Genomic DNA, 20,461 nt, shown 5'->3' with positions numbered 1-20,461 from the left:
CCTTTCCCTGACCACGGTCCAAATTTGATGTAATTAATCTAAGGGGTGTGACTGTCTCCTGAAGCACAGTGTCTGGGTAACTCTCCCCCACCCTGATGTGTCGCAGTGTCCATAGCTCGGACTCCAGCTCATCAACTGAGTTGAAGGTCCTCGGGCAGCCAACACTTGCTGCAGATGTGGCCACCATGGATCGTACCGGCGTCCACCAGCTCCCACATACTACAGCTGCAACACATCGCCTGCCCAGCCATCTCTATTCTATTTAATTAATTAATTCAAATGTTAACTATTTGGATGTTTGATGCTATGTTTGATTTAAATTAAATTAAAAGTACCTGTTAAAACAATCAATTGTAATTAATACTTCTAGTCGTGCTCTGTGCTTATACTCTTTTATAAAACTTACTGTTACACTGCTATGATTGAAAACATTTTAATTACCCAGCTCCTAATTTGAACCAATACCCCCCGACTGGTCCCCCCCTCTCTCTCTATATTATAATAAATTATGAAATACGCCTTAGTTTTTATGCTAATGAATTGTTCAAGTCTTATTTTATATTCGATTAACTTAGTTTAAATTAAAAGCTTACTGGTATACTATTAGTAGGGAAAATCCCAAGATATTCTCTTAGTATATCAATGGGAAGAGGATAACCAGGGAAAGAGTAGGACCCATTAGGGACCAAGGGGGAAATTTGTGGGTGGAGCCAGAGGACATTGGTAGGGTGTTGAATGAATACTTCACATCTGTCTTCACTCAAGAGAATGAGGATGTAGATATGGAACTTAGAGAGAGGGACTGAGGTTCTTGAGCAAATTGTCATAGGGAGAGACAAGGTATTGGAGGTTTTGGAAGACTTAAAAGTGGACAAATCTCCAGCTCCGGACAATTTGTGTCCCAGGATGCTGTGGGAGGCGAGGGTGGAGATTGCAGGGGCTCTGACCCAAATTTTTAATTCCTCTCTGGCCACGGGGGAGGTGCCAGAGGACTGGAGAACACCTAATGTGGTCCCACTATTTAAGAAAGGTTATAGTGATAAGCCAGGGAACTACAGGCCAGTGAATCTCACGTCAGTGGTAGGGAAACTACTGGAGAAAATTCTGAAGGAGAGAATCTATCTCCACTTGGAGAGGCAAAATTTGATTAGGAATAGTCAGCATGGCTTTGTCAGAGGGAGGTCATGCCTAACAAATTTGATTGAATTTTTTGAGCATGTGACCAGGTGTGTAGATGAGGGTAGTGCAGTTGATGTTTTCATGGATTTCAGCAAAGCCTTTGACAAGGTCCGACATGGGAGACTTATCAAGAAAACAAATGCACGTGGGATACAAGGTAACTTGATAAGGTGGATTCAAAATTGGCTTAGCTGTAGGAGACAGAGAGTGATGACAGACGGCTGTTTTAGTGACTGAAAGCCAGTGGCGTACCACAGGGATCTGTGCTGGGTCCCCTATCGTTTGTCATTTATATAAATGACATAGATGACTATGTGGGGGGTAGGATCAGTAAGTTCGCGGATGACACAAAGATTGGCCGAGTGGTTAACAGTGAGGTGGAGTGTCTTAGGTTACAGGAAAATATAGACGGGATGGTCAAATGGGCGGAAAAGTGGCAGATGGAATTTAACGCTGAAAAGTGTGAGGTGATGCACTTTGGAAGGAGTAACGTGACACGGAAGTATTCAATGAATGGCCTGACACTGGGAAGTTCTGAGGAACAATGGGACCTTGGCGTGTTTGTCCATAGATCTCTGAAGGCAGAAGGGCAGGTTAATAGGATGGTGAGAAAGGCATATGGGACACTTGCCTTTATCAATCAAGGCATAGATTACAAAAGCAGGGAGGTCATGTTGGAGTTGTACAGAACTTTGGTAAGGCCACAGCTGGAGTACTGTGTGCAATTCTGGTCGTCACATTATAGGAAGGATGTGATTGCACTGGAGGGGGTGCAGAGGCGATTCACCAGGATGTTGCCTGAGATGGAACATTTAAGCTATGAAGAGAGGTTGGATAGGCTTGGGTTGTTTTCGCTGGAGCAGAGAAGACTGAGGGGTGACCTGATCGAGGTGTACAAGATTATGAGGGGCATGGACAGGGTGGATAGGGAGCAGCTGTTCCCCTTAGTTGAAGGGTCAGTTACGAGTGGTCACAAGTTTAAGGTGAGGGGCAGGAGGTTTAAGGGGGATTTGAGGAAGAACTTTTTTACCCAGTGGGTGGTGACGGTCTGGAATGCCCTGCCTGGGAGGGTGGTAGAGGCGGGTTGCCTCGCATCCTTTAATAAGTACCTGGATGAGCACTTGGCACGTCATAACATTCAAGGATATGGGCCAAGTGCTGGCAAATGGGATTAGGTAGACAGGTCAGTTGTCTTTAATGCATTGGTGCAGACTCGATGGGCCGAAGGGCCTCTTTTGCACTGTATTATTCTGTGATTTTATACCCACCCCGGCCTGCTTTCTGTTTCCCCGCGCGCTCTGTTGATTGTGAAATCACTTTTTGATTTGCCTCCGATCCTCCTGCTCCTCTCCCGCTGCTGCTCTCCGAGTCTCCGAGGTTCTGGCGCGCTTTTTAAATACTCTCCTCTCCCGCTGCTTCTCTCCTGACATCCTTGAAAGAGGATAAATCGCCAGGGCCGGATGGATTGCATCCCAGGTTGTTAAAGGAAGCCAGGGAGGAAATAGCGAATGTGCTGCGGATCATCTTCAAATCCTCACTGGATGCCAACGCAGTGCCAGAGGATTGCAGGTCTGTGAACATTATACCATTGTTTTAAAAGGGTGTGAGGGATAGGCCAAATAATTTGTAGCATCCTCTACTTAAATTATTGAATTTTCACTTAAGGTGCAGTGGTCTATGCTTCTGCTGTTCCCTGTAGCAAAAAACTCAATGTTGCAGCAACTCTTCAATGTAAGAAATGTAAACCTAAAGGAAACATGTACTTATGCACTTTGCCTGAAAATTCATCTGCGTTGCTTGTGTGTGTTTGTGGTAAATCATGCCAGACACATCCATCTGTAGGTCTAGATAATCACTGGCCATTTGAGAATCAGTAAGACACTGCAACTTGATCATGTCTGTCCCTCAAGTAAATAAGCCAAACTCTGGAGATTATATCCCATGTCTTGCCTATCTGTATTCACGCACCAAGTTCTTGCTCACCTATATTGGCTCCCGGTCTGGCAATGTCTCAATTTTGAAATTCTCATTCTTGTTTTCAAAACCTTCCACGGCTTCAGCCCTCCCTATCTCTAATGACCTCCAGCTGTACAACCCGCCACAATTTCTGCACTCCAGTTATGGTCTTTTGTGAATCCCTGCTTTTAATTTCCCCACTGTTGGCAACCATGTCTTCAACGGCCTAGATCTTAAGCTCTGGAATTCCATTCCTAAATTTCTTTGTCTTTAAAACACTCTTTAAAATGCCACCTGTCCTTATATCTCTTTTTTTGGTTTGATAAAGCTGCTGTGGAGCACCTTGGGATAGTTTACCATGTTCAAGATGCTATATAAATGCAAGTTGTTTTAAGTGCTTTTTAAAATTATTACATAATAACAAATGTACAAATCCAGCAGAACTGAGTTTTTGAGAAAACACTGAACATGCTAAAACTTGGGATCTAAATTTTCCTGGAGTTAATACTGAGTGCAGAGGCTGCCCAGAAGTAATGAGGTGCACAGATTTAAATCCCTAACAAACACCGAGTTACATTCATATGACGTGTACTGTGGAATAAAAGCTAAAGAAAATACCAGAGAATCACATACCAGCTACAATTTAACCCATAATAAAGTTTTATCAACACAGTGTGGGTCCCTTGGTTTGGGACAACCAAATATTGTTAGAGAGTTGTTTTGCCTGTTCATGGGTCTCCTTTGTAACTGAGCTGTTTCGAATGTGGCCTCCTTTTCCTTCAGTTTCTTTCATCGCTTTGTCTCCCCATCCATGTATGATTTTTTTTTTTTCCCCTTATTTCTTTCATTCCCCATCCCTCTAAAATTACATAGAGTTCTTCTTCTTTGGCCTCCTTATTTCGAGAGACAATGGATAAGCGCCTGGAGGTGGTCAGTGGTTTGTGAAGCAGCGCCTGGAGTGGCTATAAAGGCCAATTCTAGAGTGACAGGCTCTTCCACAGGTGCTGCAGAGAAATTTGTTTGTCGGGGCTGTTACACAGTTGGCTCTCCCCTTGCGCCTCTGTCTTTTTTCCTGCCAACTGCTAAGTCTTTTCGACTCGCCACACTTTAGCCCCGTCTTTATGGCTGCCTGCCAGAAAGTATGTATACTCTATACATAGAGTATACAACACAGAAACAGGGCATTTGCTCCAGCCAGTCCCTTCTGGCCTTTATGCTCCACTCAAGCCTCCCCTCATCCTCATCTAACTATCAACATAACCCTCAATTCCTTTATCCCTCATGTGCTTATCTAGCTTCCCCTTAAATGCATCTATGCTATTCTGCTAAATTACTCCCTGTGGTAGCGAGTTCCACATTCTTGCAACTTTCTTGGTAAAAAAGTTCCTTCTGAATTCCCTTGTGGATTTCTTGGTGACTATCATTGATGGCCTCTAGTTTTCCTCTTAACCACAAATGAACACAAACACTCTTGTATCTACTGTATCAAAACCTTTCATAATTGTAAAGACCTCTAACATTCCTCAGCCGTCTATTTTCAAGAGAAAGGAGACCCAGTCTGTTCATCCTTTCCTGATAGGTATTACCTCACAGTTCTCGTATGTGTTCCATATTTTCTGTGCTGCCCGTTCACTTGAGTATGATTGGCCCCTGGCAAATGTACATTGAAAGTATTGCAGCTTTTAGCATGTTTGTAATTTTTTTTTAAATGTAGTCTGGTGCTGTATCGTCCGATGGTTATAAGTGCTGGGATGTTTCTGGAGGTGAAATCAGCTGAGGTAAATTCACTTACTGATATTACTTGTCAGATCGCTTAAAGTCTGTTTAATAAGCTCTCTCTTAAGTAGCTGAGAGCAGAAGCAAAGTGTGACCTTGAGGCCATCATCAGCTGAAGTATGAGCAATGGAAGTGTTGTCCAGTACTTGAGGTGTAAGGGGGAGGTGATCTAAAGAAGAGGCAAAAGTACCTTAACAGCAGAATTCTTGGAATAGCCATGGAGGTGCTAGAAGTATTGTCTGTGAGCGATGTAAATAATCCTGGGTTGTCCTTTAGTTCAACTGTGCCTTGTTGGTCTCCTATTTTCTTGAAATTCAGTGATGTTCAAAATAAATACTGATTTTAGCTGAATTTATCCTGGCTTTTTAAGCTTTTCTCTTCAGTTTTTATTTTTAAACACAAAATAAACAGTGCCTGTAAAGCCTGGGTTTTTAAATTGGCTGTAAAGACTGACTTTAAAACTACTTTGTTATATGCTGTGGTTCCAGTGATAATTTGTTTTTTTTTCTTTCTGCCAAGAATGCTAATTGCAGTAATAGGTGTCAAAAGAATAAATGTAGTTCTTAAGGTTTAAGCTAATAGATCCCACAGCTGTTCACTTGCAAGTTTCTAGAGCTTATAGGTTATAATCCAAGTGCATTGCTGCTTAATCACAGTCTGACCTGATTGCATGGGTGTAAATTGCTGGCTGGAAGTTGTACTTTATGCCACTGAGATCAATTCCATAAGTAATCTGCATGGGAGAGAAACGCATGCAATTGGATGCAAATCTGCTCCCATGCTTTGGATTGTCATATCTTGGAATGCTTTTCATATCTTCCCTGGATTAAACTGTCAACATTTCACTCCCTAGTTGTTGCTATTTTCATGGGAAAAGATTTAAAGGGTTGCATGCTGAACAGTTAAAGGACAGGGGTATTTGGAAGTGGAAGAGGAATCTGTGTCTCATTGTGCTGAAACAGGTGTAACACCTTGAGTCTTGCTCCTATTGAAAGGCTTCTAAGACTATTTGTTTTATTCCCTGGAGTAGACACTTTTGACCTATGAATATATTTTAAAAATATATTTATAATAGGATTTTGGCATCCACTTTTGTTAGCTTTTGTATCACCTGTAGATTTAGCCATAATGCTTGTGATTCCTATCTCCAGCGCATTAATGAAGATATTAAACGAGAGGTCCCAAAACCGATCCCAGTGGGTCCTTGCTGGATTGCAGGGGGAAGAGGAGACCGAGGCTGATAGAGTTTGTGGAGTTTGAGATCCTGAAAAGGACAAAATGTTGTGAGATATTTATAACAGATTTTAGCATTAGCCCCTGCACCTCCACCATAGCCTTACATGGACGCACTCACTCTCTCTCTTTCCTCATGTGCCCCTGCTAAGCTCCCTTCACCCCATTGTTGTAGTAGGTAGTAAGATGAGACTCAATTCCAGCTTCACAGAAAAAGGAGCCATTTGTAAGTTGGGGCCTTTGTAACGCAGAACGAAAGCTCAGAGAAGAGCTGACCAGAGTTGATGATGGGTTCTTTCTGAGTACGGGGGTGATGGTGGCAATTTGGAAAGGGAACAGGACTGTATCAGAGAAGAGGAGAACATTTAAAAGATCAGCTAGCAGGAGGGCCAAGGAGGGAAGTTGGGTGGTCAGCATGATAGTGAGAGTGGGGTCAGGGGGGCAAGAGGTGTCTCATGGTGGAGTTGAGCTTGGCAGCGGTATATGGGGAAATTGGAACAAAACTAATAAAGAGAGGGGTAAGTTCAGGGCTATAGTGGAGGTACAGGGACTAAAGTAACAAGCTGTTAGAAATATTTTTCTCTGCCCTCTCCCTAGCCTTCAGGTCACTTGTATTGGGCCAGCTGAGATCAGCTGTCATGAGAAACTAAAGATGGATTTGGGTCCTTTATGGCCTCTTTCACTCGCATTGTTTACCCACTGTACTAATTAATAAATGGACTTGGGTATACAGGGCATAATTTCAAAGTTTGCAGATGATCCAAAACTCCGAATCATCGAAAATAATGAGGAGGATAGTAACAGACCTCAGGAGGACATAGGCTGGTAAAATGGCAGACACATGAAACTTAACACAGAGAAGTCTGAAGTGGTACATTTTGGCAGGAAGAACGAGGAGCAGCAATACGAACTAAATGATATTTTAAAGAGAATGCAGGAACAGAGGAACCTGGGGGTGGCTTTACACGGATATTTGAAGGTGGCAGTGCAAGTTTTTTTTAGGCTTTTTAAAAAAAGTGATCCTTGGCTTTATTAATAGGGACATAGAGTATAAAAGCAAGGAAGTTATGCTGATCCTTTATAAAAAATCACTGGTTAGGCCTCAGCTGGAGTAGTGTGTTCAGTTCTGGACACCTCACTGTAGGAAGGATGTTGAGGCCTGGGCAAAGTTGCAGAGAAGATCTTCTAGAATGGTACCAGCAATGAGGGACTTCATTTCTCTGGAGAAGCTGGTGTTGCTCGTCTTAGAGCAGAGAAGTTTGAGAAGAGATTTCGTAGAGGTTTTCCAAATCATGAATGGTTTGGGTAAGAGTAAATGAGGAGAAACTGTTTACACTGGCATAAGGGTGGGTCGTTAACTAGAGAACACAGATTTGTGATTGGCAAAAGAACCAGAGGTGACTTGAGACCTTTATTGTTCTCCTTGGAGGAAAAAAGATTGACGCGAGATTTGATAGAGGCGTGCAAGGTTATTATAGGTTGGGATAAGGTCGACAAAGAAAAACTAGGGACTAGTACTAGGAGATCTAGATTTAAGGTTTTGGGCAAGAGATGCAGGGAAGATGTGAGGCAGGACTTTTTAACGCAGCAAATGGTAATGACCTGGAACTCGCTGCCCACGAAGGTGGTGGAAACAGAGACGATCAATGATTTCAAAAGGAAATTGGATGGCCACTTGGAAATAAACTTGCAGGGCTACGGGAATAGAGCAAGGGAATGAGAATGACTAGATTGTTCTACACAGCACCAGCATAGACTTGATGGGCCAAATGGCCTCCTTATGTGCAATAAATGACTCTATGGCAGCAAGTTGTTGTGATCTGGAATGTCCTGCCTGAAAGTGTGATGGAAACAAATTCAATATTAATTTTTAAAAGAGAACGGGATAAAAATTTGGGAAAAAAATTCACAGGACTATGGGAAAGGGTAGGGATTGAGATTCATTGGATAACTCCACCTGGCCCAGACATGATGGTCTGAACGGCTTCCTTATGCGCTGTATCATTCTATGTTTCTAAGCCATAAGGGGAACTAAAGGTAAATGGACAAGTAAAATACATTTTTATGTACATACAAAAATTATGAGCAGACAAATGCCATATGGTCCATCATGCTTGTCCTACATAGTTGTGATGCTTGACATTGTGTATATTCATTGCATATATTCAAGACTGAGATCGATTAAATTTTTGGACACTGAGAGAATTGATATGGTGATCGGGCAGGAAAGTGGAGTTGAGGTTGAAGATCAGCCACAATCTTATTGAATGAGGTCTAGCCAAGGTGTTGTACGGGACAAAATGGTGTGTATTATTTTATATTGAATAATTCTGTTAATACAATTTAATACCCTATTTGACTATCACTTCTCAACACTGGTCCTGAATGTTTAGGAAATTATAAATTATTAATGCAAAGATCCTTTTCTTTCAACTGCTTTCAATTCAGTTCCATGTAAAATTGAAGTATTTGTGCTGGTCCTGTCCAAATGTATAATGCTACCCTTAGCTAGATTAAATACAATTTTCCAGAGTTACTCCTCCCAGCGTTTTAAATCTGCTTACAGAAATTTCTTCTCTTCTGCATTCTCTTAACACTCGCACAAATTTTTGTGCTATACATGAACCTGTGGATCATTCCCCTGACATTTATATCTGAGTTATTTATACCGTTAGGGTCACTGCCTTTTACTAACACTGATCCTTGTGAGACATCACTGGTCTCCAAGTAAATCCAGGCTGTTAAGAACAACTTTCTACCTAGAGCAGTGCAGCCAAATCCTAAAATTTGTCAACTTCCCACTGATTCCAAAAGATCCTGTTTTGCAGAGTTACATGTTATGAGGTGCCTTATCAAAAGCTTTATGAAAATCCAAGGCAGTGTTTACTTCAATAGATTGAACCAATACCCTTGGAATTTGTATAAAAGATTCCTGCTAATTAGTAATTAACACGGCCTTATTTTCCAGAAGCTATGTTGAATGTCTGATGACTCCTTTATCCAGCGAAAGAGAATATTCATGATCTGTTCAAGCATCTTCTCTATAACTGACAAGCTTACTGGGCCTATAGTCCCCTGGATCTGGTTTATCACCTTTTTAGAAAATCCACCCAATCCAGAAGAACAGTCTGAGATTCGAGTGAGCTGGTATGGATATGGGCAAGGGTCCCGTTATCTCTTGACTGCAGCAAAGTGCTATCTTACTCCAATTAACACACATTCTTTCCTTTTCCAGATAGATTCCTGGCCACTGTTACGATGGCAGCTACAATAGTGCATGATACTTCAGAGGCTGTAGAGCTTTTTGCCCCACAGGGTTTATTCCTGAAGCCAATCGCTAAACTGACTCTTAGCGTGTCACTCCCTCAGCTGAAACAGCCAGGAAAATCCATATCAAACTGGGAGGTGATGGAGAGACTCAAGTACATGGTTCACCCCGAGCAGTTCGCTACACTTCGTGTGTCCAAGAGCACAATGGATTTTGTTCGCTTCGAAGGGGAAGTTGAAAACAAGAACATGGTGAAAGCCTTCCTGTCCAAACTGGACGGCAAGACCATTAAACTCAGTGGCTTCACAGACACTTTAAAAGTGCGAGCTGCCGAGGTTAAAATAGACTTCCCGACCCGTCATGACTGGGATTCTTTCTTCCGGGATGCCAAAGACATAAATGAGACTTTACCAGGTGAGAGGCCGGATACTATACATTTGGAAGGACTGCCATGCAAGTGGTTCGCTCTGAAGAACTCCAGTTCAGAGAAGCCAAGTGATTTCATTCTGCGCAAGGTATTTGAAACCTTCGGGCAGATCCGAAATGTGGACATTCCAATGCTGGACCCTTACAGAGAGGAGATGACTGGGAAGAACTTTCACACCTTCACCTTCGGAGGCCACTTGAACTTTGAAGCATACGTGCAGTACCAAGAGTACATAGGGTTTGTGAAGGCAATGGATGCCCTGAGGGGAATGAAACTGTTGTACAAAGGTGATGATGCAAAGGCAGTGGCCTGCAGCTTAAAGGTGAGTGCTTCATGCATTCTGTGCCATTTTGGGCACTCCATTAGAGAAAGGATACAAGAGCAATGGAAAAAGTGCAAGTTGGATTCATTAGCATGATGCATGGGATATAGTTAATGATGTAGCTTTTTTCTAAAACAACAACGTACATTAAAGGTACTATAAAAATATAATAAAACATCCCAAGAAACTTCACAAGAGCACGATAAAACAAAATATGATGCCAAGCCACTTGAGGTATTAGGTGAACCGACCAGGGGCTTGGTCAAAGAGGTAGGCTTTAAGGAGCATCTTAAAAGAGGAAAGTGAGGTGAAGCGAGGATACTCCAGAGCTTACGTCTTACACAACTGAAGGTGTGGCCAACAATATGGTGTGATGAAAATCAGCAATGCTTAAGAGGCCAGAATTAGAGGAGCGCACATATCTCGGAGATTTGTGGCTGGAGGAGATGACAGAGATGTGGGACTAGTGGGCAAGGCCATGGAGAGATTTGAAAACAAGGATAAGAACTTAAAATCAGGCGTTGCTTGACCAGGAGCCAATGTAGGTCAGCGAGCACAGGGGTGATGGGGGAATCGGACTTGGTATGATTTAAGATAGCTTAGCAGAGCTCAAGTTTATGGTGAGTAGAATGTGGGAAACCAGCCATTCGTTCGATGGAATAGTCCCGTTTAGAGGAAACAAAGGCATAAATGAGGGTTTCAGCAGCAGATGGGGAGATGGGGCGGTCAGTTAATGTTATGGAGGTGGAAATACGTGGTTTTAATAATGGTGCAAATATGTGGTCAGAAGCTCACCTTGGTCAAATATGACACCAAGGTTGCAAACAGACCGGTTTAGTCTCAGACTCTTGCCAGGGAGAGGGATGGAGTTGGTAGCTAGGGAATGGAATTTAGAACAGGACCAAAAACAATACTTAAGTGGAGGAAATTTCTGCTAATCAGATAAGCAGTCTGATAATTTAGCAACAGTGGAGGAGTTGAGAGGTGGTGGCGAAGTAGAGCTGGGTGTCGACAGTGTACATGCGAAAACTGACACTATTTTTGAATGATGTCGTCGAGGGGCTGCATGTAGATGAGAAATTGGAGGGGGCCACGGACAGATCCTTGAGGGACACCAGAGGTCACTGTGTAGGAGCAGGAAGAAAAGCCATTGCAAGTTATACTCCAGCTATGATTAGATATATAGGAATAGAGCCATGTGAGAGTAGTCCCACCCAACCAGACTATGGAGAGGCGTTGGAGGAGGATGGCGTGGTCAGCCATGTCAAAGGCTGCAGATAGGTCGAGAAGGACAAGGAGGAATAGTTTACCTTTGTCACAGTCACATAGGTTGTCATTTGTGACCTTGATAAGAGCTGTTTTGGTACTGTGGCAAGGTTGGAAACCTGATCGGAGGGACTTAAACATGGAGGTTTGGGAAAGATGGGCACAGATTTGGGAGGTGACGCAACATTCAAGGACTTTGGAGAACAAAGGGAGGTTGGAGATGGGGCAGTTTTCAAAGATGGTGGGGTCCAGTGTTGGTTCTTGAGATGGAAGATTTAAAGGAGAGAGATGCAACATCTGAAGAGAATCATTAACAACATCAGCTAACCTGGGGACTAGGAGGGGAAGTTGGATGATCAGCTCAATGAGAATAGGGCCGAGGGAGCAGGATTTGGGTCTCATGGACAAGATGAGCTAGGAGAGGGCATTAGGAGACAAGACTGTATTAACTGGCAGAGGAAAGATTAAGAAGTATTCAGAATTATGAAACTATTCTAATTGGGACTACTGCTCCTGCAGTGCTAACCATAATTTGAGGTCCTTTCATGTACATAAGTTGAGGGTACTGTTGGCGCTCTTGCCATATCATTCGCTATATATCATGTGGGTTCAGCTGGCTATTTTTCTATTGGTCAATGTAGCGCTTGGTCATGGTAACCCCTTTCTTTAGCCATTGGAGGGTACCATGCGAAAGCAAGAGTGGGTAGAGAAGGTTGACCTTATTTCAAGCTAAGGGCCACCTTGAGCCAAGAAGGTTTTTCTCTGCTCACTTTCCCCTTCGGCATCTGTTTGGAATAGTTGCTCTGGTTGCATCATTGGGAGGTCCCCTATTAGCCATAACATTTTGGGGCCTTAATGAGCTTTGTATGCTAGCTGGTTGCATTGGGATATGCAAGGACATCAGATGTGGAGTAGACATCAGGCCTTTGTAGTTGATGATGCAGTGAGTTGGTGCCCAATGCATGTCCATGAAAAAGGTGTTGGGTGTTGCATTGTTAGCCCCATTGTATTGGCCCAGTGATGAATAATGAACACTTGGCTGAAGTAGCAAAAGGCTGCAGAGAAAGTGAGTCTGTACTCCAAAAGGAAGAAAATAAAGCAGGGTTGTAAAAGTGTTCAAAAGTAATTCTTGTATTTCAGGTGACATTTGACACAACAAAGCACCTGAGTGATGCGTCTATCAGGAGGAGACAAATGGAGAGACAGAAGCTGCAGGAGCTGGAGCTGCAACGAGAAGAGCAGAAACGTCGGGAGAAAGAGGAAGAAGAGCGAAGAAAGGAGGAAGAAAGGTATGTTGGCTTGACTGGATGAAGTCAGCTTTTAAATAGCAAGATTTTCCACCAGATACACACAAAGGGATATGAGGTCTGACACTCGCTCCAGCGTGAGGGAGATTATCTTTTAAATATACACCAATTCTAAAGGTGTGACACAATTTAATTGGGTTAATAGTATTACATCACTAATAGCCGGAAAATATACTAAATAAATGAATTAACCACTGGGTAATTCTCCTGCAGCGGTTGCCATTTGACAAATGGCTGAATTGAGCTGACTGCAGCTGAAATTCCCCCATCTACTTACGTTCTGCTCCTGGCCACTCAGGTTACAATTAATCAATGTCATAGGTTCTCTACCACATCCATCATTCCATCTGACTTGGCATAAGGTGGAGCCAACTCGGATTGGTTTTATTAGGGAATCCGTCTACTCTAAGTCCTTCAATGTATTTTTCAACAACATATCTCCTCATTTCCTTCATGGGGAAATGAGATGCATTAAATTTGTAAAGCGTGGAGACAAAATCTACAGCTCCTGATTATAAACTTTCTTCACGTAGCGTTGTTAACTACAGTTACTCCACTGAATAAAGGCATGCCATTTGAAATTTCTTACTTTGATAGTATCTTTCAGCCCCATGTCGTCTGCTCCAGAGAAGGGCAAGGGAAGCAATATCATGGGACCACCATTCCTTTCTAGTTCCTCATCATTCTGATTTGAATATTTGTCACCTTTGGGTCAACATCTCTTAAATCTCTACCTGTCATCCAGTTCTCCAGAATGCACCTATATTCAGTTTAATGCATCATTGACCATCTCCTCTCGTGTATTCCGTTGGGCCCTGTAGCTTTATCTTTCCTTAGCTTAACTAATTTAACTAAACATTTTCCTTTCAAGAATCACAATCTCACTCAACCACTTTAGAATTCACTCTAGCCTAGAGATTACGGTTGGTGATATTAGTGAACGGATATATGCAGTGTAGTATGACATTTGTCTAGTGTAGGCCTGGACCCATTTAAAATGTGTTTATAAGTTTTTTTTACACCCAATGAGCCATATAGATAAGCATTACCTTCATTGACCTTACATGAGTTGTAGGAGTCCTGCACTATTAAAGGACACAAGACTACATGCAGCATTGACTGCAGTATGTTGTGTTCAATACCTTTAGTAAGTTCAATGATGGATATAATCCCATTTAACAATAAAAGGTAATAACTTGAATTTGCCATTGACCGAGACATTTTATCTCAAGTATTTAATCCAAATGTAGAAGTCCCACTTCGTTCACCTCAGACCCTAATATTTGTCAATCCGTCAGCCAACATGATGTCTTAACTTTTCCAAAATTGTAGAATTTGCTGCTGCTAATTGGATTCTTTACTGTTTTTCCCCAGAAAGCAGAGAGAGTTAGAAGAGCAGGAGCGAGAGAAGAAGAGAGAAGAAAAAGTTAGAAAGAGGGAACAGAAGCAGAAGGAGCGCGAGGAGCGACGTAATATGCGGAAACTGCAAAGGGAGGAGCAGAAAAGGCTGCAGGAGAAAATCGCTCTGGAGGAAAGAAAACTCCTGTTGGCTCAGAGGAACCTGCAGTCCATCCGACTTATTGCAGAGCTGCTCAGCAGAGCCAAGGTGAGACAGTGCAAGTTCTGCCAAATCAGCAGGTTAAGATGATGCACATAGATGGCTGGTGATATTGTACATTGTTTACAGCTACCAGGTCTCTGTAGTCTTATGTAAGTTGCCAGGGCCTTGAGGTTGTGTTGCCATCCCTGAAAACGCTTCTCATCTGGTGCTCTGAATAAAGGAACAGGAGTAGACTGTGCAGTCCCTGGAGCCTGTGACTACACTTCAGAAATGCTCATCTCAGTCCCAGGATTCACTGCAGGAGTTCCTCAGGGTAGTATCTTAGGCCCAACTATCTTCAGCTATTTCATCAATGACCTTCCCTCCATCATAAGGTCAAAAGTGGGGATGCTCGCTGGGATTATTGCACAATGTTCACCATTCGCGACGACTCAGATACTGAAGCAGCCTGTGTCCAGAAGCAGCAACATTCAGACTTGGGCTGATAAGTGGCAAGTTGCATTTGTGCCACACAAGTGCCAGGCAATGACCATCTCAAACAAGAGAGAATCTAACCATCTCCCCTTGATGTTCATGACATTACTATCGCTGAATCCCCCAGTATCAACATCCTGGGTGTTACCATTGACCAGAAACTGAACTGAACCAGCCGCATAAATACTGTAGTTACAAGAGCAGGTCAGAGGCTAGGAATTCTGCAGTGAGTAACTCACCACCTGTCTTCCCAAAGCCTGTCCACCATCTACAAGGCACAAGTCAGGAGTGTGATGGAATACTCTCCACCTGCCTGGATGGGTGCAGCTCCAACACCACTCGAGAAGCTTGACACCATCCAGGACAAAGTAGCTCGCGCGATTGGCACCCCATACAGCACCTTTATCATTCACTCACCACTGACGCACAGAGGCAGCAGCGCCATCTACAGCACCTTCCAAATCCATGACCTCTACCACCTAGAAGGACAAGGGCAGCAGATGCATGGGAACACCGATACCTGCAAGTTCCCCTCCAAGGCACAGACAATCCTGACTTGGAGCTATATCACCATTACTTCACTGTCGCTGGGCCAAAATTCTGGAACTCCCTTACAGCGCTGTGGGTGTACCTACACCCCAAGGACTGTAGCAGTTCAAGAAGGCAGCTTACCACCACCTTCTCCAGGGCATTTAGGGATGGGTAACAAATGCTGGGCTAGCCAGCAGAGTCCACATCCCATGAACGAATGAAAACAAAATTGGCTGTAAAATGCTTCGCGATGTGCTGAGGTCATGAAAGGTACCATATAAATGCAAGTCTTTTTAGATTATGGCTGATATTTATTTATTTAGAGATACAGCACTGAAACAGGCCCTTCGGTCCACTGAGTCTGTGCCGACCATCAACCACCCCATTTGTACTAATCCTACATTAATCCCATTACCCCATCATATCCCCACCTTCCCTCAATTCCCCTACCACCTACCTATACTAGGGGCAATTTATAATGGCCAATTTACCTATCAACCTGCAAGTCTTTGGCTGTGGGAGGAAACCCACGCGGTCACAGGGAGAAGTTGCAAACTCCGCACAGGCAGTACCCAGAATCGCACCCGGGTCGCTGGAGCTGTGAGGCTGTGGTGCTAACCATTGCGCCACTGTGCCGCCCCAATCTTGATCTGTATCTTAATTCCATCTACCCAGCTTGATTCTGTAAAATTTGCTGACAAAACCAAACTTGGAGGTGAGGCAAACAGTGAGAATGATATGAACCACCTGCAATAGGACATAGATAGGCTAGCAGAATGAGCAGACAGGTGGCAGATGGAATTTAATACTGACAAGTGTGAGATGATGCGTTTTGACAGAAGGAGTAGGGGGAGGCGATATATACTTAATGGCACTGTTCGAAAGAGTGTCCAGGAACAGAGGGACCTGGAGGTGCATGTGCATAGATCTTTGAAGGTGGTGGGACATATTGAGAGAGTGGTTGGTAAGGCATATAGGGTCTTGAACTTTATGAAGAAAGGCATTGAGTACAAAAGCAAGGAAGTTATGCTGAACCTTTATAAAGTTCTGGTTGGAGTATTGTGTCCAATTCTGGTCACCACACATGAGGAAGGATGTGAGGGCCTTTGAGAGGGTACAGAGGAGATTTATCAGAATGGTTCCAGGGATGGGGGTTTTATTTACATGGTTAGGTTCGAGAAGCTGGGTTTGTTCTACTTAAGACAAAGGAGATTGAGGGAGGTTTAGTAGAACTGTATAAGATTATGACAGGCTTTGATAAGTTAGACAAGGATAAACTGTTTCCATTAACAAATGGTACAAGGACGAGGGAAAACAGATTGAAAGTTTTGGGCAAGAGATTCAGGGGGCTCTCTTGTTGGAGATGGGCGCAGCTCCAACAACACTCAAGAAGTTCAACGCCATCCATGACAAAGCAGTTCGCGTGATTGGCACCCCATTTACCACCTTAACCATTCACTCCCTCCACCGCCAGTGCACAGAAGTACTGCAGCAACTCGCCAAGCCTCCTTTGGCAGTACCTTTCAAACCCATAACTTCTACAAGGACAAGGGCAGCAGATGCATGGGAACACCACCACTTGCAAGTTCCCTTCCAAGCCATACACTGTCCTAACATGGAACTATATTACTGTTCCTTCACTGTCACTGGGTCAAAATCCTGGAACTCCCTAACAGCACTGTGGGTGAAGCTACCCCACATTGACTTAAGCGGTTCAAGAAGGTGGCTCACCACCACCTTCTCACGGACAAATAATGACACTCCCATCCCATGAAGAGTTTAAAAAACACACGGTAATGGGTAGACATTTCCAGGGATTTTTTTTATTGGGATGGCAACTATACCAATAGCACATGATATTGTAAAAGAAAACATTTTTTTTAAGTGCACTATTTTGCCATGGATGGCACTGGTTGATTTTGGAAGCACTGTATCATAAATTCGCAAAGCACAAAGGAGACAGGATCACCAAATTATGGCTGCTCAGTATGAATGCTGAACTAGTAGGCTGAACCATTTTCAGCAAGTCCTTAACCTTTCGGAGGAGATGAACACATTCAAGAATGTGTGGATTCTTCATTTTTCTTTACTGTGATAACAGTTCTGTGAAATTACAACAAACAAAAACTGGGAATGTTGCCAGGCCAGCACAGTCCCAGTATTCTCCCGGGCTCCTCACCTAAAGGAGATTGTTGTATAGCTGAGCATGAGGCAATGGCCACTCCCTTCGACTTTTCACCAAGGATTTTCCCTTCATGTGCAGAGGATCAACTAATTTTACGTAGACCTTCAACGCCAGTATTTTCAAAGTGTAAAAGGTTGAGAAATAACCCAAAAATTTCAAGAAAAGTCTGTTCTTGGACAGAAGTCTCTATTGCTGCCGGTATGGAAAGAATGAGTTTGTGTTAAAATTATTCATATGAAAATGCCATTGCAGCTCTCCTGTCAGTTCAGTGAGTTTACCTAGTGAGTAATTCTTGAAAATGTAGTGGTGTTGCTGACGAGACCAGTATTTATTGCCCATCCCTAGTTGCCCATGAGAAGAATTTGGTGAGCCGCCTTCAGTCTGTTTGGTGAAAGTTTTTTTTATTCTTTTATGGGATGTGGGCGTTGCTGTCAAGACCAGCATTTATTGCCCATTCCTAATTGTCCTTGACAATTAAGTGGCTTGCCAGGCCATTTCAGAGGGCAGTTAAGAGTTAACCACATTGCTATGGGTCTGGAGTTGCATGTAGGCCAGATCGGGTAAGGATGGCAGATTTTCTTCCCTAAAGGATATTCGTGAACCAGATGGGTTTTTACAATAATTGACAATGGTTTCATGGTCACCATTACACTAGCTTTTAATTCCAGATATAATACTTGAATTCAAATTTCACTGTCTGCCGTGGTAGGATTCGCACCCATGTCCCAAGAGCATTAGCTAAGGACTCTGGATTACTAGTCCAGTGACAGTACCACTACGCCACCTCCTCCCACTGCAGCTAGTCTCAGTATCCTTCCGGTAGGGATTAGCAAATCATCCAGGTTTGATTGTTGTGGAGATTGAGGAGTTACAGAAGAAGGCTGACCTGTCGTACTTCTGCAGCCAAATGGCTTGCTGCCTCTCAGTTATATAATGGATAGCTGTGCTAAGTTCTGGAGTATGTTCAGCAGTGAAGGAATTGTACTCCAGTCAAGGAGTCAGTGCTTTCAACAGAAGTATATTAAGACGGTGCTTCGAGGCTGACAGCTTTCTGAACATCTCTGTCTTCGACATCCATCCATGGACATGCTTTGCCCTTTTCCCTCCAGTCTCCTCTCCTCCACTGCTTGAGTCGCCCTATTTCTAATTGTAGCTCAGTCTTTGCAGAGTGCATTGCCCTGAACCAGCTTGTTTTTAATAAAAACAGTAAGTGCTGGAAATGACTCTTGCTTACAACTGGAGTTTGCAAGTACTCCCTGTCGTCGGGTGCTCCGGTTTCCTCCCACAGCCAAAGACTTGCAGGTTGATAGGTAAATTTGCCATTGTAAATTGCCCCTGGTATAGGTAGGTGGTAGGGGAATTGAGGGAAGGTGGAGATGTGGTAGGAATATGGGATTAATGTAGGATTAGTATAAATGGGTGGTTGATGGTCGGCACAGACTCAGTGGGCTGAAGGGCCTGTTTCAGTGCTGTATCTCTAAATAAATAAATCATGGCTGGGCCGCTGCTTAAATTTGATTTAACAAGAAGTGGGTGCTGGGAGATGGAGAAATATTTCTTAAAGAAACTTGCTTTATGGTACTTTGAAACTTACTTTGCAGATGATGTGAAACATTGTGAGCTGTGAGGAGGATGGTGTAGAACTTCAAAATGACACAGGCAGGTTGGTGGAATGGGCAGATGTAATTTAATGCAGAGAAGTGCGAAGTCATTCATTTTGGTAGGAAGAATGCAGAGAGACAATATAAAATAAAGGGTGCAATTCTAAATGGGGTTCAGGAGTAGAGGGACCTGGGTGTATATGTGCATAAATCATTGAAGGTGGCAGGACAGCTTGAGAGCACATTAATAGAACATACAGCATCCTGAACTTCATTAATAGGGGCATAGAGTACAAAAGTAAGGAATTTGTTAAACTTGCATAGAAAACTGGTTTGGCCTCAACTGGAGTATTGCATCCAGTTCTGGGCGCCACACTTTAGGAAAGATGTGAAGGCATTTGAGAGAGTGCAGAAAAGATTTGAGAATGGTTCCAGGGATGAAGAACTTCAATTATATAGGTAGATAGGAGAAATTGGGACTGTTTTCCTCGGAGAAGAGAAGATTGAGAGGAGATTTAATAGAGGTGCTCAACATCTTGGGTCTATGGAAAGTAGATAGGGAAAAACTGTTCACATTGGTAGAAGGATCGAGAAGAAGGGGGCACAGATTTAAAGTAATTGGCAAAAGAAGCAATGGCGACATGGAATTTTTTTTCACACAGCGAGTGGTTGGGATCTGGAATTCACTGTTTGAGAGTGTGGTGGAGGCAGGTTCACTCGAGGAATTCAAGAGGGAATTGGATTGTTATCTGAAAAGGAAGAAGGTGCAGGGGAGAAGGCTGGTGAGTGGCACGAAGTAAGTTGCTGTTTCAGAGAGCCAGTGCAGATACGATGGGCCGAATGGCCACTCTCCTGTGCTATAATAATTTTGTAATTCTGCAAATTAGAACTGTCCACCAGCATATCACTACTTGGAATTATAGTGATTTGCCCCAGGGTTGAAACATAATATTAGGATGGGTTAGCAAACAATTTTTGTAACATTTAATTCATGCTACAAGTTTACTCCTCTTACTTCATTGTCTTATAATGTGAATTGCTTGATAATTGGTGTTGCACGAAAAAAGCCACTTGTGTTTTATTCCAATTGCTCGATTTGAATTACTGAATAATACAAAGTTTAACACAAGAAGTAACATTGAATTGAAGTAACATTGAATAATAAGAGTAAGACTGTACACGATCTGAAAGTGCTTGATGCTTAGAAGTTTCATTCACCAAAACATCTGGGAGGTCAAAAATAGAAATATTGTCATTATTTTTATACTTGAATTATTTTCATAAGCCTTTTGTGACATTTGAAAGGACTTTTTTTTTTACAAAATTTGCGACTTTTTCGTTTTCAAAGCGACTGTTTTCATTTAACTTTTATTCA

The 20,461-nt window shown here is 42.9% G+C and overlaps 2 protein-coding genes across 3 annotated transcripts in view; both read left to right on the top strand.

The window, feature by feature from the left end:
• Positions 1 to 20,461, top strand: part of LOC137371151 (acetylserotonin O-methyltransferase-like) — a 69,660-nt gene that overhangs the window by 8,847 nt on the left and 40,352 nt on the right. The gene's annotated exons all lie outside the window — the stretch shown is intronic.
• The window catches only part of LOC137371150 (A-kinase anchor protein 17A-like), a 36,892-nt gene that overhangs the window by 8,842 nt on the left and 7,589 nt on the right, over positions 1 to 20,461 (top strand). The window contains exons 2-5 of one of the 2 annotated variants that reach the window (XM_068033181.1): positions 9,380 to 10,161; positions 12,568 to 12,716; positions 14,109 to 14,340; positions 19,749 to 19,868. In XM_068033181.1, coding sequence (XP_067889282.1) covers positions 9,403 to 10,161; positions 12,568 to 12,716; positions 14,109 to 14,340; positions 19,749 to 19,868 — 1,260 coding nt within the window. In that variant the 5' untranslated portion in view covers positions 9,380 to 9,402. The remainder of the gene's footprint in view (positions 1 to 9,379; positions 10,162 to 12,567; positions 12,717 to 14,108; positions 14,341 to 19,748; positions 19,869 to 20,461) is intronic. The other variant, XM_068033182.1, reaches the window with a different exon arrangement.

The sequence above is a fragment of the Heterodontus francisci genome, chromosome 6 (assembly GCF_036365525.1).
Source record: "Heterodontus francisci isolate sHetFra1 chromosome 6, sHetFra1.hap1, whole genome shotgun sequence".
NCBI lineage: Eukaryota > Metazoa > Chordata > Chondrichthyes > Heterodontiformes > Heterodontidae > Heterodontus > Heterodontus francisci.
This window is presented reverse-complemented; position numbering and strand designations above follow the sequence as displayed.